The 25,728-nt window shown below is 36.3% G+C and overlaps 2 protein-coding genes across 4 annotated transcripts in view; both read right to left on the bottom strand.

Moving 5' to 3' along the window:
• LOC128505459 (von Willebrand factor A domain-containing protein 5A-like) overlaps positions 1-23,885 on the bottom strand; it is a 71,577-nt gene extending 47,692 nt beyond the window's left edge. For both annotated transcript variants that reach the window (XM_053475889.1, XM_053475897.1), the window contains exon 1: positions 23,779-23,885. In XM_053475889.1, the coding sequence (XP_053331864.1) occupies positions 23,779-23,815 (37 nt within the window). In that variant the 5' untranslated portion in view covers positions 23,816-23,885. The remainder of the gene's footprint in view (positions 1-23,778) is intronic.
• Positions 23,886-25,035: 1,150 nt separating this feature from the next.
• The window catches only part of LOC128505468 (von Willebrand factor A domain-containing protein 5A-like), a 119,070-nt gene continuing 118,377 nt past the window's right edge, over positions 25,036-25,728 (bottom strand). For both annotated transcript variants that reach the window (XM_053475909.1, XM_053475917.1), the window contains one exon: positions 25,036-25,636. The gene's annotated coding sequence lies outside the window, so the exon portion shown is untranslated. The remainder of the gene's footprint in view (positions 25,637-25,728) is intronic.

Raw genomic sequence — 25,728 nt, 5'->3', positions numbered from 1 at the left:
GCGTTAGCGTTTAAATTACATACTTTTTTTCACTTATACAATAATAATATTAATAGCAACTAGTTTTTACATCTCATACTATTTGGCTTCGCCTTTTTCTGCGCTTTTTGGAGAACGCGCGAGTTTCTTCTTCTAAGAACAACAAACGGAATTCAGCTCCAAACAACTAAACTCCGACTCAGGTACGTTATCATGTCTAATATTCACCTCGTTCAGTGTGTAGAGTGCAGGATGTTTAGACATTCTTCCTCCGTCGTTAGTAATAATTTTATTTGTGATAGGTGTGTGTTAGTGAGCACTCTGACGGAGAAAATATCAGCGTTAGAGGAGCGCATCCAGACTTTAGAGAGGGTTAGAGAGCGCAAGAGCAGTGTTATTCCTGTAGCGGACAGTCTGGGTGCCGCAGGCGGAGATAACCAGCCCCCGACTCCGGCATTAGAGCCCTCACAGCGGGGCGAGTGGGTGACGACTCGGCGGCATACTCGTTCAGCCAAAGCTAACGCTAAGGCTAGCCCACCGGAGCACACCTCTTCTGCGCTTCACGTGTCCAACAGGTTTGCTCTCCTCAGTGATGCACCCGCTGAGAAACCTGAAAGAGCTCTGGTTATAGGAGACTCTATACTGAGGCACGTGAAATTAGCTAGACCTTTAGGGGCGCCAGCGATAGTGGTTAGGTGTATCCCGGGAGCCAGAGCACCGGACATAGCAGGTAATCTTAGGGCTCTAGGACAGCACAGGTTCTCAAATAGGTTCTCAAATAGGATAGTAGTACATGCTGGAGCTAACGATATACGCCTTCGTCAGTCAGAGGTTAGTAAGAATAACTTTATAGAGGTGTTTAAATTAGCAAAGGCGATGTCCGATGGAGTAGTATGCTCTGGTCCCATCCCAATGAGACGTGGTGACATAACTTACAGCAGGTTATGGTCGCTGAACCGCTGGATGTCCAGGTGGTGCTCCAAAAAAACAACGTGGGCTTCATAGATAATTGGAAGACCTTTGAGGGCAAAGCTGGCCTGTTAGGACGGGACGGTGTCCATCCCACTCGGGAAGGAGCTGCTCTCATTTCTTGCAGTATAGCTCATAGTCTCAGAAAAGGCCTAGTTAATCTGTGACAATCCAGAGCCCAGGCCAGGGAGCAGACAGACAGGCTAAACCAACCGTCTGCTAGCTGCATAGAGTCGTCACTCAGGGTTCACTGTATTGAGACTGTGTCTGTTCCCCGAGCTAAAATCAAATTTAGAAAGACTCAGAAAGTCTGTTTTAGTAATCTAATTAACATAAAGACCACAAACTTGGATCAGACTGAATGCGCAGCCGGCACCTCTGATCTGATGCTAGGACTGTTAAATATTAGATCTCTCGCATCTAAAGCAGTTATAGTTAATGAAATTATCACAGATCAGAAATTTGATATACTATGTTTAACAGAAACCTGGATTAAACAGGACGAGTATGTGGCTCTAAATGAAGCTAGTCCTCCTGGATACAGCTACATACACCAGCCTCGGTTAACTGGTAGAGGAGGAGGCGTCGCAGTTATTCACAATGATAATTTGACTATTGTACAAAAACACAGACACAAATTTAATTCATTTAAAATTCTTTATAGTAACATAAGTGTATTTAACTATATTAAGTCAGCTCAGTCGATCCCGCTAATTGTCATTTACAGACCTCCAGGGCCGTACTCTGAATTTCTTAGTGAATTTGCAGATTTCCTTTCAAACCTAGTTGTTTCTGTAGACAAAGTGTTAATTGCTGGAGATTTTAATATTCATTTTGAAAACCCAGAAGACCCTCTGAGAACAGCATTTATGTCCATACTGGACTCGGTAGGAGTAAATCAGTGTGTAGTAGGACCCACTCATAAAGCAGGTCACACTTTAGATTTAATAATATTATTCGGATTAAGTATAAGAAATTTATTCACAATTCCACTATCTGAAGTTATCTCGGATCACTATCTTGTCTCAATTCAAGTGTGTCACAGTAATAATGTACGCACAGCGCCGCGCTACCGTATGAAACGTACATTCACATCAACTACCAAACAGAGTTTTATCAGTAATCTCCCAGAGTTCCCAACTTCGATTAGATCACCGTCTGACCCCACAGAACTCCATCAGGCGACTGAATATTTAGAGCCAACATTTCGCTATACCTTAGATAATGTAGCTCCAGTTAAAAGAAAAATTATTAGAGATAAGAAACTTGCTCCCTGGTATAACGATCACACGCGCACTTTAAAACAGACCGCTCGGAAATTAGAACGTAAATGGCATCAAACTGAATTACTAGTATTTCAAATAGCATGGAAGGAGAGCATCCTGAACTATAGAAAAGCTCTTAGTGTAGCTAGATCAACATATCTCTCCACTCTTATAGAAAATAACAAAAATAATCCTAGATTCTTATTTAATGCTGTAGCCAAATTAACCAGAAATAAGATTCAAGATTCAAATAACTTTATTAATCCCAGAGGGAAATTGCTTTTTTCGCATATCCCAATTAGGAAACTGGGGTCAGAGCGCAGGGTCAGCCAGCTTGCAGCGCCCCTGGAGCAGATAGGGTTAAGGGCCTTGCTCAAGGGCTCAACAGTGGCAGTTTGGCGATGCTGGGGCTCGAACCCCCGACCTTCCGATCAGTAACCCAGTAACCCGCAGCCTTAACCAACTGAGCCACCACTGCCCTAAAGTGAATCGTCACGAACAGGATAACCACTGCAGAAATCTCCACAACAACATCATGCAATAGTGAGGACTTCATGAACTTTTTTAATAATAAAATTGTAAATATTAGGCATAAAACTGAGGTTTTGAAACTGAACAATGTAATTGATGCAGATGTTAATCTAGCCATGTCAGATCAGAACCTAGAATACTTTACTCCCCTTGAAGAGAATGAACTAATTTCACTCATCTCTTCTTCAAATTTATCAACCTGTATATTAGATCCTGTACCGACACATTTTCTTAAACAGATAGTACCAGCAATAACAGAACCCCTGTTGAGAATAATTAATTCTTCACTCAGCATTGGTTATGTTTCAAAATCTTTTAAATTAGCAGTTATTAAACCAATAATTAAAAAACCTGACCTCGACCCCTGTCAGCTGTCCAGTTACAGGCCAATATCAAACCTCCCCTTTATCTCTAAGATTCTGGAAAAGATAGTAGCGGAGCAGCTATGCTCATATATACATAGAAATGGCATACATGAACTGTATCAGTCAGGATTTAGGCCTCATCACAGTACAGAGACAGCACTCGTTAAAGTAGTAAATGACATTCTATTGGCCTCTGATCAGGGTTGTGTAACTATGCTTGTATTACTTGACCTCAGTGCAGCTTTTGACACCGTTGATCATAGTATTCTTCTTCACAGATTAGAAAATGTAGTAGGAATTAAGGGTACAGCCCTCTCCTGGCTCAGATCCTATCTGACCCATCGTTATCAGTATGTAGACTTAAATGGTGATTATTCTGCATGTTCTCTAGTGGAGTTTGGCGTTCCGCAGGGTTCAGTTTTAGGTCCACTGCTTTTTTCCCTTTACATGCTTCCTCTGGGCAACATAATCCGTAAGCATGGTATTAGTTTTCATTGTTATGCTGACGATACACAGTTATATGTCTCAGCAAAACCTGATGAGAAAAAACAGCTTACTAAAATTGAGCAATGTGTGCAGGACATAAGAAATTGGATGCTAATTAACTTCCTTCTGCTAAATCCGGATAAGACAGAAGTTCTAGTCATAGGACCACATACAGCTAGGAGTAAAATTTTAGATCACACCCTAACTTTAGATGGCCTTTCTGTTCCATCAAATGCAACAGTGAAACACCTTGGTGTGATCATTGATTCCAGCCTTTCATTTGAAGCACATGTAGATAATATTACCAGGATAGCATTCTTTCACCTCAGAAATATTGCCAGGATAAGAAATTTATTGTCGCTAAACGACGCAGAAAAACTAGTTCATGCTTTTATCACCTCTAGGTTGGACTATTGTAATGCCTTACTATCTGGTTGTTCAGCTAGATGCATAAATAAGCTTCAGCTAGTATAGAATGCAGCAGCGAGAGTCCTCACTAGAACCAGAAGATATGAGCACATCACCCCTATCTTATCTTCACTCCATTGGCTCCCTGTGAAATTTCGCATTGATTTTAAAATACTACTCTTTACATATAAAGCATTAAATGGTCTCGCGCCGCAGTACCTGAGCGAACTGCTAGTGTCTTACGATCCGCCACGCCTACTTCGATCAAAGGATGCAGGCTGCTTGTCAGTACCGCGTATTATGAAAAATACAGCTGGGGGCAGAGCTTTTTCTTACAAAGCCCCAAAATTATGGAATAGTCTTCCAAATAGTGTTCGGGACTCAGACACAGTCTCAGTGTTTAAGTCCAGGCTAAAAACCTATTTATTTAGCCAAGCATTTTTATAAATAGATTTTCCATAGGTAAAGGAGCAGATCTGGGGGACTCATGGACGTAGAGTATTATGGTGAACTGGTATGTTTGGATGCTGTCTTCCTCACTCTCATTGATCACTCAGGTTTGCTGATATTGAGGTGATTGTTTGCTTTACATGTCAGGAAGCCCTCATGTCTGTGTTTCCTTCTGGCTCTCCCTTTTAGTTATGCTGTCATAGTTAGTCCTGCCGGAGTCTCTGCTTGCACTCTACAGTTAATATACATTCACATTATACAGTGTGTGACTGTGACCATACCTAACTGCCATCTCTCCTCTTCTTCTCTTCCCCCCCCTCTTTCTCTTTCTTCTCTCCTCCTGTCTCCCCCTTTCACTCTTTCTCTCTCTCTCTGTCGAGCTACACATGTCGTTCCTGAGCTGCCAGTGATCCAGACTCCCTCTGCCCTCCGGACCTGTCTGACCCATCCTGGTGCCCCGCTTCTGGCTGAAGATCTCGTCACATGGATGCCCCGTGTGTCTCTCTGGGATGCGTCTGGTGTCTGGGGATGGTTCATTCTACCTAGAAGACGGTTCTGGCCTTGACTGGTGTTGGCAACTGTTTCTCTGGGGACTTGACAGTTCGATAGTTCATGACTGGAACTTCTTACAAGTCTACCTGGGTCTTCAATAACTACCTGGACTCCATATTAACATCAATTAACATCAGCTATTATAGCTGAACTGCCTCCCACCCTACACACTGTATAAATGCAGATCATTTACTGCTTTCTGTTGCACCCAAATGAGGATGGGTTCCCTGTTGAGTCTGGTTCCTCTCAAGGTTTCTTCCTATTACCATCTCAGGGAGTTTTTCCTTGCCACTGTCGCCCTCGGCTTGCTCACCAGGGACAAACTGACCATTTTGATTCATACAAATTCACATTTCATACAAACTTAAATAATTCTTTTGACTGTGTAAAGCTGCTTTGCGGCAATGAAAATTGCTAAAAGCGCTATACAAATAAAATTGAATTGAATTGAATTGAATTACACAATATCTACACAGTCTCGTTTGCAAGAACACGGACAACGTACTACACTTGTTTTCCAGAAAATTCCAGAAAATTCTTAAAAGCTGCTATACCTAAAAAAAAAATCATAATGTTTGTTTTAAAAGCAGCAACGAGAACTCCAAATCATGGTCCTATTGGAATCTAGTTTCTTTATTCTGATTTAGAACCTTTTAAACCTGCAACAAATTATGCGGAAAGGGTATTTTTAAAAAGGGTTTACTACAAAACTCAAGGGTGTATACAGTATGTTGTGCAGTGTGTCGGTGTGTGTACTGTATGTGTGTGCATGCATTATGGTGATGATGCATGTATGTATGTACAGTACAGGCCAAAAGTTTGGACACACCTTTTCATCTATCTGTCAATGTGTTTTCTTTATTTTTATGACCATTTACATTGGTAGAGTCTCACTGAAGGCATCAAAACTATGAATGAACACATGTGGAGTTATGTACTTAACAAAAAAAGGTCTCCACAGTCACCGGACCTGAACCCAAGTTTTTTTGAGGGTTAGGTCAATTTTCATGGCAAAGAAGGACTATGCAATTCATCTGACCACTCTTCATAACATTCTGAAGTATATACAAATTGCTATTATAAAAACTTAAGCAGCAACTTTTCCAATTTCCAATATTTATGTAATTCTTAAAACTTTTGGCCACGACTGTACTTAACAAAAAAAGGTGAAATAACTGAAAACATGTTTTATATTCTAGTTTCTTCAAAAGCCATCCTTTGCTCTGTTTACTGCTTTGCACACTCTTGGCTTTCCCTCGATGAGCTTCAAGAGGTAATCACCTGAAATGGTTTCCAACAGTCTTGAGTTCCCAGAGGTGTTTAGCACTTGTTGGGCCCTTTGCCTTCACTTCGGTGTCCAGGTCACCACAAACCATCTCGATTGGGTTCAGGTCCTGTGACTGTGGAGACCTTTTTTTGTTTAGTACATAAATCCACATGTGTTCATTTATAGTTTTGATGCCTTCAGTGAGACTATGTAAATGGGCATGAGAAGGTGTGTCCAAACTTTTGGCCTGTACTGTATACAATTTGCCGTCTGTCGCGGATGATGTTTTACTGTAAACGAGCCTCAATGTAATAAGTGTGTATCTTTATCACAAGAGTAACTGTAAAGAGACCAGCCTTACTGAGTTCGTTTTAATGTATTTTTTTCTCAGTAAATTAACTTAAACGGTTTCATTTTTAATGTAGTGATTTTAACTTGTACTTTAAAAGAGCAAAATGTTAGGATTTGTTTCTGTGACTAAAATCATCAAGAGGAGGGCTTGTTTTCCATAATGCAACTTCTAAATATGCACAATTTAAATTATTTGATACTAAAACCAATGATCTATTACTTCTATTTGCAGATCCTTAATGTTGACATCCCTATTAATATTCCCTGTGCACCACATTTTCTATTTTGTTTAGCTTGTTTTGTTTTGCTGTTATTCCCTAACCCTTATGCTACCCCTCAGTTCTCTCTTTGTTTTGTTCACATAAACCAAATCTTTAAAGAGCCATTTTCCTTGCAAACATGCACAAAACAGTGTTAAGCAAGGGGCAGTGTGAGCAGTATTTAAAAGACTGCTGTAGCAATTGCCCTTTCTGCCCATACACCATTTGGTGTACTATCACATCAAAAACCATTTCAAGTTTGCAGTGCACCGTGATGGTAAGTTTAAACATTTTTGTTTTTGTCACTTTAGTTTGTTTACTATGGTGCCAAACCAGCCAGTAATGCTCTGTGCATGATTTTTAAGTATGTCTGTGTATGTGTGATTTTTAAGTATAAATACTGTGTCAAAGATATGGTACCAATAATCATTTAAATAAATAAATGTAAAAGCATTTAAAATAATTTGTTTTTTAAGGTAGATTGACTGTGTTTATGGCTACATCAACAGGACTTTCCACAACCACGTTTCAGCAACAACTGTGGCATCTTTGTCCTGAAGGTAAGTTCCCTTTGCAACCCCCTTGAGCTTTGCAACCGCAGGGGACTTTGATTTTACAGAGGTGAGTAAAAACTCTAATGTATATTTGCTATATAATTAGAAAGTATATATATATTTTTTTTTTCCTCAGACAGACATGCCTGGTATTAGGAGATGGTGGTGTTTGCTTCTTTTGGAGAAATTCACCTTGAGGTTTATTGTCTCCTTCATTTCACTACATTTTATGAACAAGCACTAAAATTTTTGCAGAGGTGTCACTTTTACATTATACATACTAGGCCTGTGCAATATAATTAAAATTATTAAAGTATTGTAAATGTACAGTACATATTGCAATATGCATAATCGCTTTAGTTTTAAATCTATTTAGGGTCATGAACAAAAGCACAAAGAGAGTATCTTTTGTATGTTTAATAAGAATCAGTCAATTTTTCATTTTAAAGGCGTAGCACTTATTATTTTGAAAACTTTTATTTACATTATATAAACATACCTCTCCTTTACTACATTTCATTACAGGTCTGAAGAAGAAAGACATGCAAACTGAAAATAATGTAATTTAATTACACTCAATATGACTTTTTTGTCGTATTCTCTTAACATATGTAGAATTACATGTCTTCTCTGCTATCCTCTTTAGGCACAAAAGGCTATAATGACTCATGAGTTGCAACTTTTGGATGTACAGTAAGTTTCTTAAGTGCTGAAATACTGTCCTGTTTTATTCAAGCAAATGAAGGGTTAAACTTTTTCCATATACTTTCCAGTTATCCATGGAGATCTTGTAAATTATACTCTTGGAAGTAGTGCTACAGGATTGAGATGCTGCCTACATGAATCTTTCGCTTACTTGCAGTTGCATTAGTGCAATTGTGAACAGGACCCAGTTCAGACAGAAGGCACACTATGCATGGCTTGACAGTAAGCATCTGTCTTTTTTTTTCTTTATGGAATTTTACTTATTGTATTTTTAAAGCATGGCTAACAATCCTAGTTGTCTTCTGCTTTGTGTGTGTGTTTTTGGCTACAGGTGTTGTGAACTGGGAAAATGTAGTGAAACATCAAGGGCTGAATTATGAGTGCCTTTTGAAATTTAAAAATGCAAAATGTGTAAAATGTTATTTACAAACTGCTTCGGTTATTACGGAAATGGAAAGCGTGGTTGCCTCAGAGGATTTCATGATGGCACAGAGGACCCAGACTGCTGTTTTGCATGCAATTATTAAATTAGGAGGGAAAATTAATGCTTGAGAGATGTATAAGATACATGTTTTCTCCTCTTTTTGAACAGTATCATCTTAAATAAATAACAGTGAAATTCATTTATGTGTCATCATAATTAATTTATGTGTCATAAATGTTTGTATTTATAAGCAATTCTAATGTTTAACCACCCTTTTCTATTTATTAATTAAATAACATAAGGATAGTGGATACTTTTGCTAAGAATATTCCACATTTATGTATTTTATTAACAATATTTATAAAAAGCTGTAAATAAACTTGATTGGTTGACATTTTGATTTATAGTCATGGATTGCCAGAAATGGGAGAACTAAGCAGCGGAAAGATAAGTTTCACTTGTAAATGTATGTAACCTTAAACCACAAACCTGTCATAAGCGTACATTTAAAAAAAATAATAAGTGAGATTTGTACGCATCTAAAAGCTAAATAAATAAGCAAAGGATTCAGCATTTGTATAAAATGTATAATTCATAAGTATTGTTTCCAACGGCATTTCCTGTTTATCGTGGCAGCGACTTCAATTCATTGCACTAACCAATGAGAGGAATTGTGGGAGGACCGTTGCGTTGATGTCATTAATTTATTTACAACCAATGAGAAACTACATGCGCGGGGCGACACTTGCAGCCCCGCCCCAGATTCAGCCCCGCCCCGATCTGCAGTAGTGATGGGAAGTTCGAATCATTTTAGTGACTCGGTTCTTTGAATCTCGTTCATCAAAATGAACGAATCTTTTTTTGAGTCATTTCGTTCATTTCGTTCTATTGATCAGAATAAAATATATAAAATGTTAAATTTTCAATAAACAGACCCCGAACACGACTTCATACACACAATTTTTCTATAGTCTCAGTAATTAAAATATTACAATGCAGCTAAAAACATGATAAACAAAATAAGCAGCTAACCTGTCATATCTTCCGACCCGAATCGTTCGTTCTTTTGTCACGTGACTCCTATAGACTCTATGCAGTGCAGTATACAGGAAACAGTTTTAAACGAACGTTTCTACTAACGAGTCCCCGAGTCGTTTGTTCTTTTGTTACGTGACTCCCATAGACGCTATGCAGTACTACACAGGAAACAGTATTAAACGGTTCTGCTAACGAGTCCCCGAGTCGTTCGTTCTTTTGTCACGTGACTCCCATAGACGCTATGCAGTGAAATAGATCAGGTTTTGTCCGAATATTGATATTATTGTTTATCATGATCTAATAAAAAGGCATGCAAAAAAAAAATTTGACAGTAAATGTATCGAGTGTATGTTCTTGTCAATGATGTATACTTTTGCATTTAATAAAAAATATTATACAAATATAATGTACTCAGAAATTATTTTTGTATTTATTATTTATTTATTTTGGAAAATGTGTAAAGATGTGCTTGGATTTAATATTAGGCGCAAATTAGTTGCAAATAATAATACTATTAATAACTAAACATTTGCTTCATAACGTTTGCTTAATATTTTGTGAAAAAAATAGTAAGGGACACAGTCATATAAAATTAAATAACAGATTTGAATACTTATCTACAAATGATTGGGTCAAACAAATGTCACCTAAATACTAATATAAAGTGTTGGGGTCAAACAAAGTTCAGGGTGTATCCAGTAAGTTTAACTGTCACTCAAACCTATCTCCAAGGGAACCGCCACCCCTCCCCATCCATCCCCACACTTTTACACTAAATGAGGCACAGAGAAAGGAATCCTCAAAACCTGATTTGACAAGCTCAAGAGAATGGCCACAAGAAAAAGAAGTGACATTTGGACACATTTTCTGGCAACTTTAGCCACAGTGGGAAAGTGTAATTTATGCAAGAAGACTTTTTCCACCAAAGGAGGAAGTACTTCTAATTTGAAGAGACACCTCAAATCTATTCACCCAACTGTGCTGTTAGCACAAGTAAGAACAGAGAGTGGCCTTTTTGCAGCTTGAACGGTTTCCAGCAGCATTACTTTAGCCAGACCCTTAACTGACTCGTTGACCACGTCCACACCTGCCAATTTACCCGCAGCACCCACCACCATCCAAGAATCAGTTCGGGCACGGAGACCACATCTTCAAACCTTAATGGGCAGTTTCATACCAAGAACGATGGACCCATTAAGACAGAGCAAACTTGATGAGGCCTTGGTCAAAATGATTGCTCGTGACTTTCAACCATTTTCAGTTGTTGAGGATAAGGGCTTTAAAGAATTTTCAAATCTCCTGGACCCATCATACATTCTACCAAGTAGAAAAACATTTTCAAAAACCATACTGCCTAGGTGGTATGACAAGCTAAGGGCAGAAATAAAAGGATAAAATCAAGGGTGCCTCTGCTGTATGTCTCACAACAGACTGCTGGACTTCTGTGAATGCCACAAGTTATATGGCTGTGACTTGTCATTTCATAGAGGATTTTTAGATGACATCCTATCTTTTAGACTGCTTTGTTTTGACAGAAAAACACACTGCCTCCCATCTGGCAAGAGAGCTGTCCAGAGTTACTAATGAATATGATGTGGATAACAAAATTCTAGCTTGTGTAACTGACAATGCCAGCAATATTGTTTCAGCTCTGAGAGAACACCTCCACTGGGACCACATACCATGCTTTGCTCATATGTTAAACCTCATTGTCAAAGCTGCGCTGAAGGAGGTCCAAAATGTACTGCAAAAGGTGAAATCTATTGTTAAATACTTCCACTGAAGCACAGTTGCTTCAGACAAACTCAAGGCCACACAGAAACAGATGGGACAGGAGCCGCTGCGTCTAAAACAGGAAGTGTTAAAAAGGTGGAATTCAACTTATTACATGTTGAAAAGGTTCACTGATCTGAAAGATCCAATCATCTCAACCCTGGCACTCACCAATGCTTCTTTGCCAACATTAACACCAAAGGAATGGAAAATTGCCAAAGAAATTACTGATATCATTAAGCCATTTGAGGAGGTCACCACTGAAGTGAGCGGAGAAAAGTAAGTAGTTTAACTTTTTTTGCTTATCATTTAAAATAAACAAAATTAAACTCTCTATTTTTATACAAGATTATATATTTTTATACTTACATTAAGCTAATCATATGTACAATATAGATGTTGATTTAGTTATGTAAAGTTGCGTAGTAGGAGAAGCCAACTGCTCGGTCTGTCTGCTGTGCTTCGGTAAGCTTTCTGGTGCAAGGAGAGACTCAGTCAAAGAGAGAGATAGAGAAAGACATGAACAGAGAATGCGAATGTGAGCGTGGGAGCGTTTGCACCTTTAAGAACAGATGAAAGAGGAGACAGGAAGATAGCAGCAGGGAAGATTTACTGTGTTATATCAGATCTATGAGCAGGAGAGTAGAAATAACTCCTTTTTATATAAAACAATTATTACAAGTTATAAGAAATTATATTAAATATAATTGTTCATCTTTATAGGTTTGTGACTGCCTCCAAAGTCATTTTGATGACAAGAGGTCTTCAGAAGATTGTTGTCAGGTTTCAGAGAAATCCATCCTGTCTAGAACCAGTTAACAAATTAGTGGACACCCTCATGGCTGAAATGAACAGAAGGTTTGGCAAAGTTGAATTTATTGAGAAACTTGCTGATGCTTCTTACTTGGACCCAAGGTTCAAAAAGCAAGCCTTTGTCAACCAACAGGCTGCAGATGAGACAGTAAAGAGGATCACTACAGCTGCAGCACATGTTAACCCAACTCAGGGTGAAGAGGAGACTGCTCCAGATTGTGCTGCAATTCTCACTGCAACAGCCATGGACTTTGACGAAAGGGTAGCAAGCATGAGGCCAATTTCTGCCACCACTTCCCATACTTCAGATACAATGATGGAGATGTGGGCCTATCTTGCAGAGCCACTTTTACCCCGCACATTAGACCCTCTGGCATGGTGGAGAAAGAGTTCCCCTGTTTACAAAAGCCTCTTTGAAGTAATGAAGGCTAGACTTTGTATTGTGGCTACATCTGTGCCATCTGAGAGAGTTTTTTTTTAAACAAGGCAGATTATCTCTGACAGAAGAAACAGACTGAGCCCATCCAAAGTCCAGGAACTTGTTTTTTTCAATGCAAACTTGCTCTGAACCAGGTCACAGTGTGTCTGTGTGTTTTGTGTGTTAATTTTTTGTTAAACAATTTTGATGTTAGGCTTTATATTGTAATATTTGATAACTATTTGTTATTGTTGTGGCTCATACTGTAGTGTATAGGGTGAAAACTTTCACTTGTTTATTTAAACTTTCCAATTTATTTTTATTTAAATTATTTAATTTTTTACAAAAAATAAAAGCAACAGTATAATACTTTCTTTGATGTTTATTTTATATACTTAAATATAACTGCATAGCGTCTATGGGAGTCACAAAAGAACAAACGACTCGGGGACTCGTTAGCAGAACCGTTCGTTCAATACTGTTTCCTGAGTAGTACTGCATAGAGTCTATGGGAGTCACGTGACAAAAGAACGAACGACTCGGGACTCTTTTTTTTTTTCGGCTGTTTTTTTTTTTTTTTTTTTTAACATTGTTGAACATAAGTAAACATTACAACCATACATGGCCTGGTACCAAAAAGTAAAATTCCTTGATCAGACAGCAGACAAGCATAACATAGAAAAGAATGAAAAAGGAAAAGTAAATAAATAAAACAAAATGAATAAATAAAATAAAATTAACTAGGGGTTTTCAGTAAGTTTAAGATGTTCTATTAATTTACAGAGATTTAAAGCATTCTTTTTCTTCATTCGTTTAAGTGACAGAAAGTAACAAGACATAGTTCCTTGTGAAATATATAGAAATTTGGAAGCATTTTCATAAATCTGTTCTTGTGCAAAAAGAACTTCCCAAGAATAATAATTGTGTTAACTGCTAAATCATGTGTTTCATCTTTCAAAAATAAGCCAAATAGTACATTTTCCTTTGTTAAAGCATGTAAATCTTCAATTTTAGAAAATAACCAATAGTGCAAATCTTCCCAAAAGGCACAAGCAAATTAACAATCGTAAAAAAGATGCTCTGTAGTTTCAATTTGATCATCACAAAAGGAACAATTGTTAGCATCAAACCCCAAGCGGGATCTCAAAAATTCTCTGGAAGGATACACTCCATTGAGAATTTTAAAATGGACTTCCTTTACTTTTGGTGCCACTGGAAATTTCAAATATTTTGTTTTTAACAATTTAACTTTGTCCTTAGAGAAATGTTGAAATATTAAATTTTTATTTGAAGAAAAGAGATATAGTTCTTTAACAAAAACATTCCGGATTACAATATTGGATAAATTTATACTAGTAATCGAAACTCCATTTACCAAAAGCTGAGGAAGACAAGGTATAATATTGTTTTGCAATAAATTACAAGACATCTGAAATATAGATTGTGGGATAGCTTTGATGATTTTATCATATTGCTTTCTGTCAAATAAATTAAATTTGAAGCTAAAATTTTCAAAAGACATTATTCCAGTATTATATTTTCCAATAAAGTAAAACCTGTTGATGAAACACTGATAACTTAACAGGGAGTTTTTTAAGGTCATAATCACACCTAAGGAAAAAATGGATACCTCCTAATTTCATAAATATTTGGGTGAGGATATGAAACCAAAAACTATTTTCATTTTTTATAAAGGATTTAAGCCAATTTATTTTTATTGTACCATTAATGCATTCAATGTCAAGGGCTTTTAGACCTCCTTCTTCATATTCTTTGACCATCGTTCCTTTTCTATTGTAATGCGTTTTTCTTTTCCAAATAAAACTAAAGTTAGCTTGGTTTATAGCTTTTATTGCATTTTTAGGAAAAGAGATTGAGTAGGCTAGGTAAATGAGTCTAGAGATGCATTCCATTTTTGTAAGTAAAATTCTGCCAATAATAGAAATGTCTCTTTGAGACCACGAGTTTAAATATGACTTACATTTATCTAAGGTATTCCAAATATTGAGATTATTAAGTGAAGTATTATCCTTTGTGATATGTATACCTAGGTATTTAACAGTGTGTTTAACAGGGATATTGTAAACGGTTGACAGAGGAAAATTATGAATCGGTAATAATTCACATTTGTTAAGATTTAACTTTAAACCAGAAGCCCTTGAAAAAAACTCAACGGTTTGGAGAATTTTCGGAACTTGGTCAATATTTTTCATGAATATGGTTGTGTCATCTGCCAACTGGCTGATGACTAACTGTTTTCCAAATACTGTCAGTTTTTTAAACTCAGAATGTTTTATAAGAATGGAAAGCATCTCTGCTGCAACAATAAACAGCAGAGGAGAGATGGGGCAACCCTGTTTGATTCCTTTGTTAATTGAAAATCTTGGAGACATACCATTTGGTAACATAACTGTACTATTTGTGTCTTTATAAATTAATTTAACTAGATTAATAAAATTTTCTCCAAAACCAAATGTTTCGAAATATATATTTGTGTTCAATCATGTCAAAAGCTTTAAAAAAATCTAGAAATAAAATAAAACCATCTTCAACTAAATAATCGTAATCCAGTAATTCAAGCACAAGTCAAATATTATTGTGAATTGAGCGTCCTTTTAAAAAACCTGACTGCGTCTCTGAAATAATCTGTGAAATTCCGGTTTTTAATCTGTTAGCATAAATTTGAGTTAAAATTTTATAATCATTATTAAGCAGGGTTATGGGCCTAAGATTGTCTATTAATTTAGGATTATTTCCAGATTTAGGGATAAGAGTGATAGTGCCTTGCTTCATAGTACAGTAGTTGGAAGAATATTGAATTCTGATATTTCTTTCAACATATTAAAAACTAGGTCTTTAATATACTTCCAGAAATGCTTATAAAAATTACTTGTTAATCCATCTGAACCAGGCGATTTGTCTAATGATAAACAATTCACTGCTCTTTCCACTTCCTCCATACTAATATCTGCATCACAAGCGTTTTTGAAACTCTCATCTACTGTTGGAATCCAATCCTTAACACGACCAAAAAAAGCATCAGCATCTGTATGTGAATAAAAGGAGGAATATAAATTATTGTAGAAACAATAAATTTCCTTAGAATTTTTTTCAGGATCTGTACATTCTTCGTTATTAATCAGTAAAGCTTTAACACTGTTACGTTCTTGTCTCCTTTTTTCCAGTCTACAAAAATATGCTGAACTCCTTTCCCCTTCCTCTATCCACTTTGCTCTCGATCTTATGTATGCACCTTTGGCTTTGTCAACATAAATGTTGTCTAACGAGGATTAGAGGAGAAGTATCTTTTGTTTATCATTTTCACTTAAGAGAGATTTAATACAGATGCTGTTTATTTCTTTAATAATTTCTAATTCTTTTTTTTTACTATTCCTGCTTAATAATTTACCATGAAATATGGAGATCTGACATATTTTATACTTTAAATATTTTTAAAAAATTTTAAAATCTGAGTCTCCGTTTATATTATTTATAATAGCTATAATTTCGTAACAGAAGGGTTCACTATGCAAAAGGTTTGAATTGAATTTCCAGTAACCTTTTATTCAAATTATCCAATGACCACAAGTATCCCTAACAGTGGTTAGAATCTTCCCAGGGAAATTATTTAAAAGTATGGCAACTCCTGCAGACCTACAGTATTAGAACCATGAGAAAAAAATATTTTATCTCCCCATTGGTTTGACCAAAATTTCTCGTGGAAAAGAAAACATTGTGCTTTTTCATTTTTACAAAAAAGAAGAATAGACTTTCTTTTAATAGAATCTCTAAGACCCCTAGTGTTGAGTGAAACATAAGTGAACATCTGGTTGTAAAAAGTAAATAAATAAAAAGAATGAACTTTGTTTTTTTTTTTTGAGTAAACACTGCTACAGGCCCCTATCAATCTTTTTTTTTTTTTTTTTTAAGAACCAACAGATTAACTCTTTTCATTAACTTAAAACCCAAGTGAACACACTCTGGTAACGATATTTCACTATTTCTCCACTCCTTCAAACGTAACAGTTTTCCCAAAAGCATCCGAGCTTGAGAATATTAATTAAATGAGTGAAAGAGAGAGAGAGAGAGAGAGAGAGAGACATTCATATCAAGTTTACATACTGACATTTAAAAAATTTTCCTTCCCCTCTTTTTTACCAATTGTAATCTAACACCATTGCTTTTTAATCACAAAAGCATAAACAAGTCCAAAGCTTATTACGGTTTGCCGAAAAGTTATTAACATTAAGTCGTCGAGGTGTGCAACTCAACCTGTGCTACAGGAGCAATTACCCGCTTTGGTTCAAAAATATTTCCTAATCCAACATGTCCAACATGTAGCCGACATGTCCTCTGTAGTACACGTTCTGTCCTGCCGCCCTAGCTTGCTCCATCTTCGGCCATGCAGCTGCACGAGCCTCTCTGTCAGCTTTGCAGAAGTCCTGCTTGAAATGGATCCCCAAGTCTTTGCAGATCTTAGAGTTTTTGGACAGTTTCCAGATGGAGTCCCTGTGGAATCTCATAGTGAACTGGATAATAATCTGGCGGTCTCTCCCCTCTTCTTTCCTTCCAATACGGTGAGCGGAATCCACTACCGACTCTATCGAAGTGCTCCACTGCGGCGCTAATTTGGACAGAATACTCATGACGACATCTCGGGGTTTTTCGTCGACTTTTTCCTTCAAACCATGTATTTTAAGGTTCCAACGTCTCTTGTAACGCTCCAGCTCCGTGACTTTTTCTTTCAACTCATTGGCACTTCTTTCTCCATGGCTTGTATCTTGATTTTGCACTCTTTAATCTCCGTGGCATTCAGCTCCACTAGTTTGGCGATGCTAGCCACCATGACTGAGTTTTCTCTCAGTTGGTCACCGAAGCTATCAATTTTAGACGTCAGCTTTTCAATAGCTTCGACAAGAGATGCGTTTAACATTTCTTAAGAATCCTGCGTGGATTTAACCTTCGAAGGAGGTGCTGTACTTTTCGTTGGAGTAACAGGGGGATTTTTTCTCCTTGTCCCCCCACTTGTTGTATCCATCAGCGAGTAATCATGATCCCCGATTACTTTGCCAGAGGCAGTGGGTAATTTTTGTTCAGTCTTTCCATTCGGCATGTCCGCATTAAACTATGATTAAACTTTAAAATTCCAACTATAAATCACCTCAATCTCTTCTTAGAGTGTTTACTTTACTGTTGGTAACCTTGATTAATTAGAACATTTAACTTTGAGTAAATTTGGGGCAAATTACAGAGAGCTCAGAAGACGTTGCTTGCCCGGTCCGCCATCTTCGACCGATCTACTCGGGGACTCATTAGCAGAACCGTTCGTTCAATACTGTTTCCTGTATACTGCACTGCATAGAGTCTATGGGAGTCACGTGACAAAAGAACGAACGACTCGGGGACTCATTAGCAGAACCGTTCGTTCAATACTGTTTCCTGAATACTGCACTGCAGTCTATGGGAGTCACGTGACAAAAGAACGAACGACTCAGGACCGAAAAGACTCAAAGGTAATTACTCAATTCTGTTTCCTGTATATATTATATTATATTATACTATATAACATATGGAGGTTTTGCGATGCTTTGCGCATGCGCGCCCAATAGAAAATAAACGAATCACTCTTCAGGACGACTCGAGTCATGTTAAAGATTTGTTTAAAAAGAACGAATCGTTCATGAACGACCCATCACTAATCTGCAGGCTGCAGACATGGGCTTCTCTGTCGTTCTATGCTTTTTGTTGGTGTGCTGCATTTTTCCGATGATCCCTAAATCATTCAATCATGGGGTTTATGCTTTCGAAAAAGTATAATCGAAGGAAAGAAAAGCGGGTGTAGCTCAAAGACTATGTTAAGCAGCTATTGAAGTCGGAAATACGAATATAAAACCAAGTTTCCCCGCGGTGCAGTAGGGAATGAGTTCGCTAGTTTCTATGAGGCGCCGTATAGGGCTTACAGTAAATCAAACTTCACTCATGCACACACATATGAAACACTTGCATACACATATATGAAACACTCACACATACATATATACTACTAACTGCTCAAACAACTACATATGAAATGCGCGCGCACATACATACATACTTTCCGCGCATATACATACATACTTTCCGCGCACATACATAGATACTTTCCGCGCACATACATACATACTTTCCGCGCATATACATACATACTTTCCGCGCATATACATACATACTTTCCGCGCACATACATAGATACTTTCCGCGCACATACATACATACTTTCCGCACACACACACACACACACACGCATACTTTCTGTGCACGCGCACAAAGCCAACTGTATCGGTGTAAGAAACGAGTGAACAACGGATCTTCAGTTTAGCAGGGAAGGGAATGGATAATTTCTTATAAGTCATTACATATCGCTGGAGTGTGAAAAATTTTTACTCGAAAAATAATTTTTATTTTTATTATAATTATTATCAAGGACAGGCACGTGCACACATAGAGATCAAAGGGGGCTTGAGCACCTGCCCTTTTTATTCCTGGAGAGAAAGTGCCCTTTTTTCTGGGGTGCTTTTTTTTTTTTTTTTTTTTTTAATAATATATATTCCTGTTTGCGCACAGCTTCCCTGTCAAACAAATATATTTATTGAATAATAGTATATTTAAATATCAGGTCAGGAGTTCTGAAGCGAACAAAAATGTTTTCAAAACATGCACATTGTGGAATGGTTTCCTTTGCTGCTCTATAAACCTGGTGAATACTAAGGAGACCATGGTTTCTGTGTGAACTGATTATTTTGTAGACATTTTTTGAAAATTAAACAATTGCATGAGTTTGAGGAAGATAAAATTAACTTTTTTTATTATTTTTTTAAAAAGGAAGTCAGTGTTGCGTTAATATATAATACTTTTTTGTTAAAAAAAAAAAAAATCCGTAATTATGAGAAGTGCCCTTTATTTCACTTGTGCCCCTTCCCCTCAAAATGTCTGTGCACGTCCCTGATCGAGGACATCATATAAATAGGACACAATAATTTACATTTTAAATTAAGAAATTAAGAAACCATTCGTATTATATAAGCTAGTAATCTGTAAAAATAAATAAATAAATAATATGTTATATATATTTTTATGGTATCAGTTTTTGTTTCAATAAATGATCTATATTTAATGTCCGTAGCGTGAAATTTCCACAGCAGCAGCGACAGGTATCCGAGGTGCTTGTGTTACCATGGTAACGCAAGGAGGAAGTGACGTTGCATGGTGTTCTGAATGGTGGAATTTTGTAGAGTGAAGTTCCCTTATCAGACATTTCCTGCGCAGGGAGTAGGGTGTAGGGAGTAGTAATTTCAATGTATATGAACTTCATTTTCCCTGATTAGTAGTAGCGTTTCTTAAATAGAACGTTAACAGACAGTTTAGAAGACAACGAGTGATTTATTTATCACCACAAAAGTGGGTAATATGGAGGGTCGGAACAATGTTTGTCCCGTGGGATTCCGATGAGTTAGTTATTGTTCATATTAGCGAAGGCGAGAAAACACATTTCACAAAACAGTATTTGTTACCGCGGTGAAGTTGGTTTTATATTGAACATTCGCCACACATTCAAGATTATCTCATCTGTTTATAAAGAAATAAACAGACCAAAATGACAAATCACATATTTTCTTACTTTGTTAGTAGACAGAGAAGCTATTACAAATAAATGTATTTTTAGATTTTCTCCTGTTACAGCCTGCTGGACCTAAATCTTTCAGAAACGCTGCTTACCGCCGCTTTATAGCGATGGAGTCACTAAGGGACTGTCTAAAAAGTGCATGACCAAGACCCAATCGTACAGAAGAATACACAAAATTACACAGAAATACCTCACAGGACATCAAACATATTACACTGTTAGGCTATAGTATGGATTATTTGTATATTTATTTATTTGTTTGTTTAATTGATTAATAATTATTTTAAGGTACAATATGAAACAAATGATTATACAGACAATTCCTGTGCCAAAAAAGAGATTTTGTTAAATGAGGGTCGGGTGTGTTTTATTATAAAAATAATAATAATAATAATAATTGGAAAGGTATGTATGAAAATGAATGCACTTTGGTACAGTCTAATATGAGTTGCAAAAAATGACAATTAAATGAAAAAAATTCAATAACTTTTTTGCTATAGAAATTTCACATGCAAAATCAACTGTACTATAATCCACTCTATCATTGCTAATAACTACAACCATTCACTTTGCAATATTCAGTTTGATAATTTTTTTATAATTTTTTTACATAAAAAATATGAATTTTCAATAGCTTTTTCGTTAAGTGGATTACACATGTAAAACCAGTTGTACTATAATCCACCCTATTATTGCTAATAACTACAACCAATCCCTTCGCAATATTCAGTTTAATATTTTTTATAAATTTTTTCCTATAATGTATATTATTTTTCATTTTTAAAAGGTGGAGGAAAATTTGGAGAGGTGGAGGTATGCTCTGGAAAGCAGAAGAATGAAGGTTAGCCGCAGCAAGACGGAATACATGTGTGTGAATGAGAGGGACCCAGGAGGATCGGTGAGGCTACAGGGAGCAGAGGTAAAGAAGGTGCAGGATTTTAAGTACTTGGGTCCAGAGCAACGGAGAGTGTGGAAAGGAGGTGAAGAGGCGGGTACAGGCAGGTTGGAATGGGTGGAGAAAAGTGTCAGGTGTTTTGTGCGGTAAAAGAGTATCAGCGTGAATGAAAGGAAAGGTGTACAGGACAGTGGTGAGACCAGCGATGCTCTACGGCTTAGGGACAGTGGCGCTGAAGAAAAGACAGGAGGCAGAGTTGGAGGTAGCAGAGCTGAAGATGTTGAGGTTCTCTTTGGGAGTGACAAGGATGGATAGGATTAAGAATGAGTTTATCAGAGGGACAACCCACGTTAGATGTTTTGGAGATAAAGTCAGAGAGGCCAGATTGAGGTGGTTTGGGCATGTTCAGAGGAGAGATGGTGAATATATCGGTAGAAGGATGCTGAGGTTGGAACTGCCAGGCAGGAGGTCTAGAGGAAGACCAAAGAGGAGATTTATGGATGCAGTGAGAGAGGACATAAAGTTAGTTGGTGTGAGAGAAGAGGATACAGAGGATAGGGTTAGATGGAGGCAGATGATTCGCTGTGGCGACCCCTGAAAGGGAACAGCCGAAAGACAAAGAAGAAGAGTTTTCATTTTTAAAAAATTATGAATTTTTTATAGCTTTTTTATAACCTTTTTCGGGTTACACATGTAAAACCAATTGTATTATAATCCACTCTATCATTGATAACAACTACAACCATTCACTTTGCAATATTCAGTTTGATAATTTTTTAATTAATTTTTTACAAAAAAATTATTAATTTTCAATAGCTTTTTCGTTATGTGAATTACACATGTAAAACCAATTGTATTATAATCCACTCTATCATTGATAACAACTATAACCATTCACTTTGCAATATTTAGTTTAATAATTTTTTTATTATTTTTTTCCTATAATGTATATTAATTTTCAATAGCTTTTTCGTTAGGTGGGGTACACATGTAAAACCAATTGTACTTTAATCCACCCTATCATTGCTAATAACTACAACCATCCCCTTCGCAATATTCAGTTTAAATTTTTTTTATTAATTTTTCATTTTTTTAAATTTATGAATTTTCAATAGCTTTTTCGTTATGTGGATAATACATGTAAAACCAATGGTTGTAGTTATTGGCAATGATGGAGTGGATTATAGTACAACTGGTTTTACATGTGTAATCCACATAACAAAAAAGCTATTGAAAATTCATAATTTTTTTGTAAAAAATTAATAAACAAATTATTAAACTGAATATTGCAAAGTGAATGGTTGTAGTTATTAGCAATGATAGAGTGGATTATAGTACAGTTGATTTTACATGTGAAATTTATATAGCAAAAAAGTTATTGAATTTTTTTCATTTAATTGTCATTTTTTGCAACTCATATTAGACTGTACCAAAGTGCATTCATTTTCATACATACCTTTCCAATTATTTTTATTATTATTATTATTATTTTTATAATAAAACACACCCGACTCTCATTTAACAAAATCTTTTTTTTGGCACAGGAATTGTCTGTATAATCATTTGTTTCATAATGTACCTTAAAATAATTATTAATCAATTAAACAAACAAATAAATAAATATACAAATAATCCATACTATAGCCTAACAGTGTAATATGTTTGATGTCCTGTGAGGTATTTCTGTGTAATTTTGTGTATTCTTCTGTACGGTTGGGTCTTGGTCATGCACTTTTTAGACGGTCCCTTAGTGACTCCATCGCTATAAAGTGGCGGTAAGCAGCGTTTTTGAAAGATTTAGGTCCAGCAGGCTGTAACAGGAAAAACCAACTTCACCGCGGTGTATTACCGTCTGTTGTAGGATCCGACATATTAGCCACAGATTCCGTGCTTCAATTTTCTTTTTGCAAATCATCACCTGCGTTTTCTGCCGCTGAAATATTTAGACATTAGGTGGATAGTTCTGAATACGTTATGTGATTGAGCAGTGATGATACAAACCAGTACTACCATTCAGGGAGAATGAAGCGACAAGTCCGTCTACACTGAAATGCCTTCCGGTTACACTGAGAATCTCATAGGTGAATGTGCGAGAAGAGTATGTATGTATGTGCGCGGGCATTTCATATGTAGTTGTTTGAGCAGTTAGTAGTATATATGTATGTGTGAGTGTTTCATATATGTGTATGCAAGTGTTTCATATGTGTGTGCATGAGTGAAGTTTGATTTAAGCCCTATACGGCGCCTCATAAGTTTCAGTTTCTTTTTGTGAGTAAGGGGCGAAAAATTAAGGGCGAAACCGTGACACTGGTAGTAGTGATTTTTTATTTTTTTTCATTTCCATGTAGAACTACATGTTACGCGCATGATAAATGACTTAGTGACTGTATATAACTCTATAACTGTCTTAACCAAAGGGAAAGCTTGTTTATATTTCATAATATCCTTTATCTTGCAACATGTGTCCACAAGCCTTTCGACAGCGAACTAATTGTATTTCTCATGTACAGCTAGTGAAACGCATCATAAACAAGACATTTATAAAAAGAGAGAGAGAGAGAAAAAAAGAGCACTTTCTTATTTAAAAAGCAACACTTTTTAAACAATCTTACCAGCCTCCTTCTTGTTTGTCAACAAGCCACAGTCCATTTTGCTCTATTTTTGTGGGAATCTTCGTAAAACCCTGAAAATAACGGTTCTCAGTGGGAGAGTATTTACAGACAGCTAACTTCAGACTGACAGTAAACCAGCCAAAAACCACTCCTACAGTTTGTAGTCAGCAGACCCCTGCAGCAGGATTGAGTTAAACCTGTGGTGTTTCATTTACAAAATAACTAAAGCTCTTGACCTGTAGCTGTGAGGTTTTGTGCACTGTGCTGCTGCCATGTGGTTGAATAATTAGGTACATTCTTAAATGATGACAGCAGATTTAAAAGTGTTCCCAATGAGGTTGATGGTAAACGCAGGCCTGCTAGGATATTGGTTCTGCAGTCCTAGGGACCACATGTCATGCACATTTTAGTGTTTTCTCAGTTCCCAGCACACCTCATTTATCTAATAAGTTAATTAACTAACAGCATTTCCTTAATTGAAGTGGGTGTAAAGGGGAAAAAAAAACAGAAAGGAAAACCACTGTGCGAGGAGAACCATTTCCTCGACATTCAATATAGAAGACTTATCCAGCTTACATTTTTGCCAGGGGCAGAATTTTATTTATTGATTTATTTATTTTTAAATAATTTGTTACAAAGTATTATATTTTACAGTGTAATGATATAAGTGCAAAGCTTTAAGACTTGCAATAAATTGGTTCAGCAATTGATGCCCCCATTGCACATTCCCAGCTATTTTGTCTAACACTGACCATACACAAACTACACTGCATATTTTCTGCATATTTATGTTAATATTTTGTAATGTTTAAGTTAAACAACTGTTGCATGTGACTGTTTTTCTTCTTGGTTGTACAACTGACATCTGCATTTGAAACACCAGTGGGTCATGAGTTCCTAAAGCACTCAAACCAGCCAATTTGGTGCCAAAACCCATGCATGGTTATACAGTAGTCACAGAAATCGATTATTTATTTATTTATTTTTGTACAACTACAAAGTAATTAAGTAATATATACCATTAAATACAAAAGTAATGATAAGTTATCCAAAACTTTACTATCTGCATTTAAAATATTATGAATGAATAGTTCTTTATTTAAAACCTTTAAAAATTATCTAAATTAGAACTACTGCACACATTTCAAGACTTACTGTTTAAGCTGTCAGTTGAAAGCTATTTGAAGAATCAAGCATGGAGATAACAAAAGCTTTATGTAAAAAGGTATAAAAATGACACAAATAAATGCTTACAAATAGGATTGCATAAATGAGTTTTATTAAGTTGATTCCCAAAAAACATCAGCTAGCTAAAAAAGAACCCACAATTTAGCAATGTGATATGTAAAAATTTAATTAATTGAAACTAAAATAAGCTGACAGATATAATAAAAGTACAGTATATAGTAAAAGGCAGTACAAAGCCAAAAAGTGTATATGATGTAACCAACAAATATTTTAAATGATTAATAATATTGTATTTATTTTCAAAAAATGTCAATAATTCCTTGCTCCAGGCATTGTATATAAGCTTTTTTTTCTTTAATCTTTAGCAAACAGCTACATTCAACCTGTGACTCACTAATTTTGGTTAGATTCTTGGACCATCATATGCATGATAAAATATTAATATTAGCCATAATAGTAATTCCACTGACATGAACTCAATTATAACCAAAATTTAGTTAGTAAAGTAAAGCTTTTTTAATATATATAAATTGAAAGAAAGAAATTATGCCAATTTTTCAAAGGCTTTTGTGTGAATGCTGTAAGAGGGTAAAATCTCCAAGAGCATCTTCTTTAACCTGGCAGCCCAGTAGAGAGTTACCTACCCACACACACACTGACTGGTTGACCACTAAAACACAGATACACACACACACATATATATAATTATCATCATCGTGCCACCAAGACAATTTAATCAAAATGTGAAATATTTTGAGAAGT

Source organism: Clarias gariepinus, chromosome 2 (genome assembly GCF_024256425.1).
Source record: "Clarias gariepinus isolate MV-2021 ecotype Netherlands chromosome 2, CGAR_prim_01v2, whole genome shotgun sequence".
Taxonomy (NCBI): Eukaryota; Metazoa; Chordata; class Actinopteri; order Siluriformes; family Clariidae; genus Clarias; species Clarias gariepinus.
This window is presented reverse-complemented; position numbering and strand designations above follow the sequence as displayed.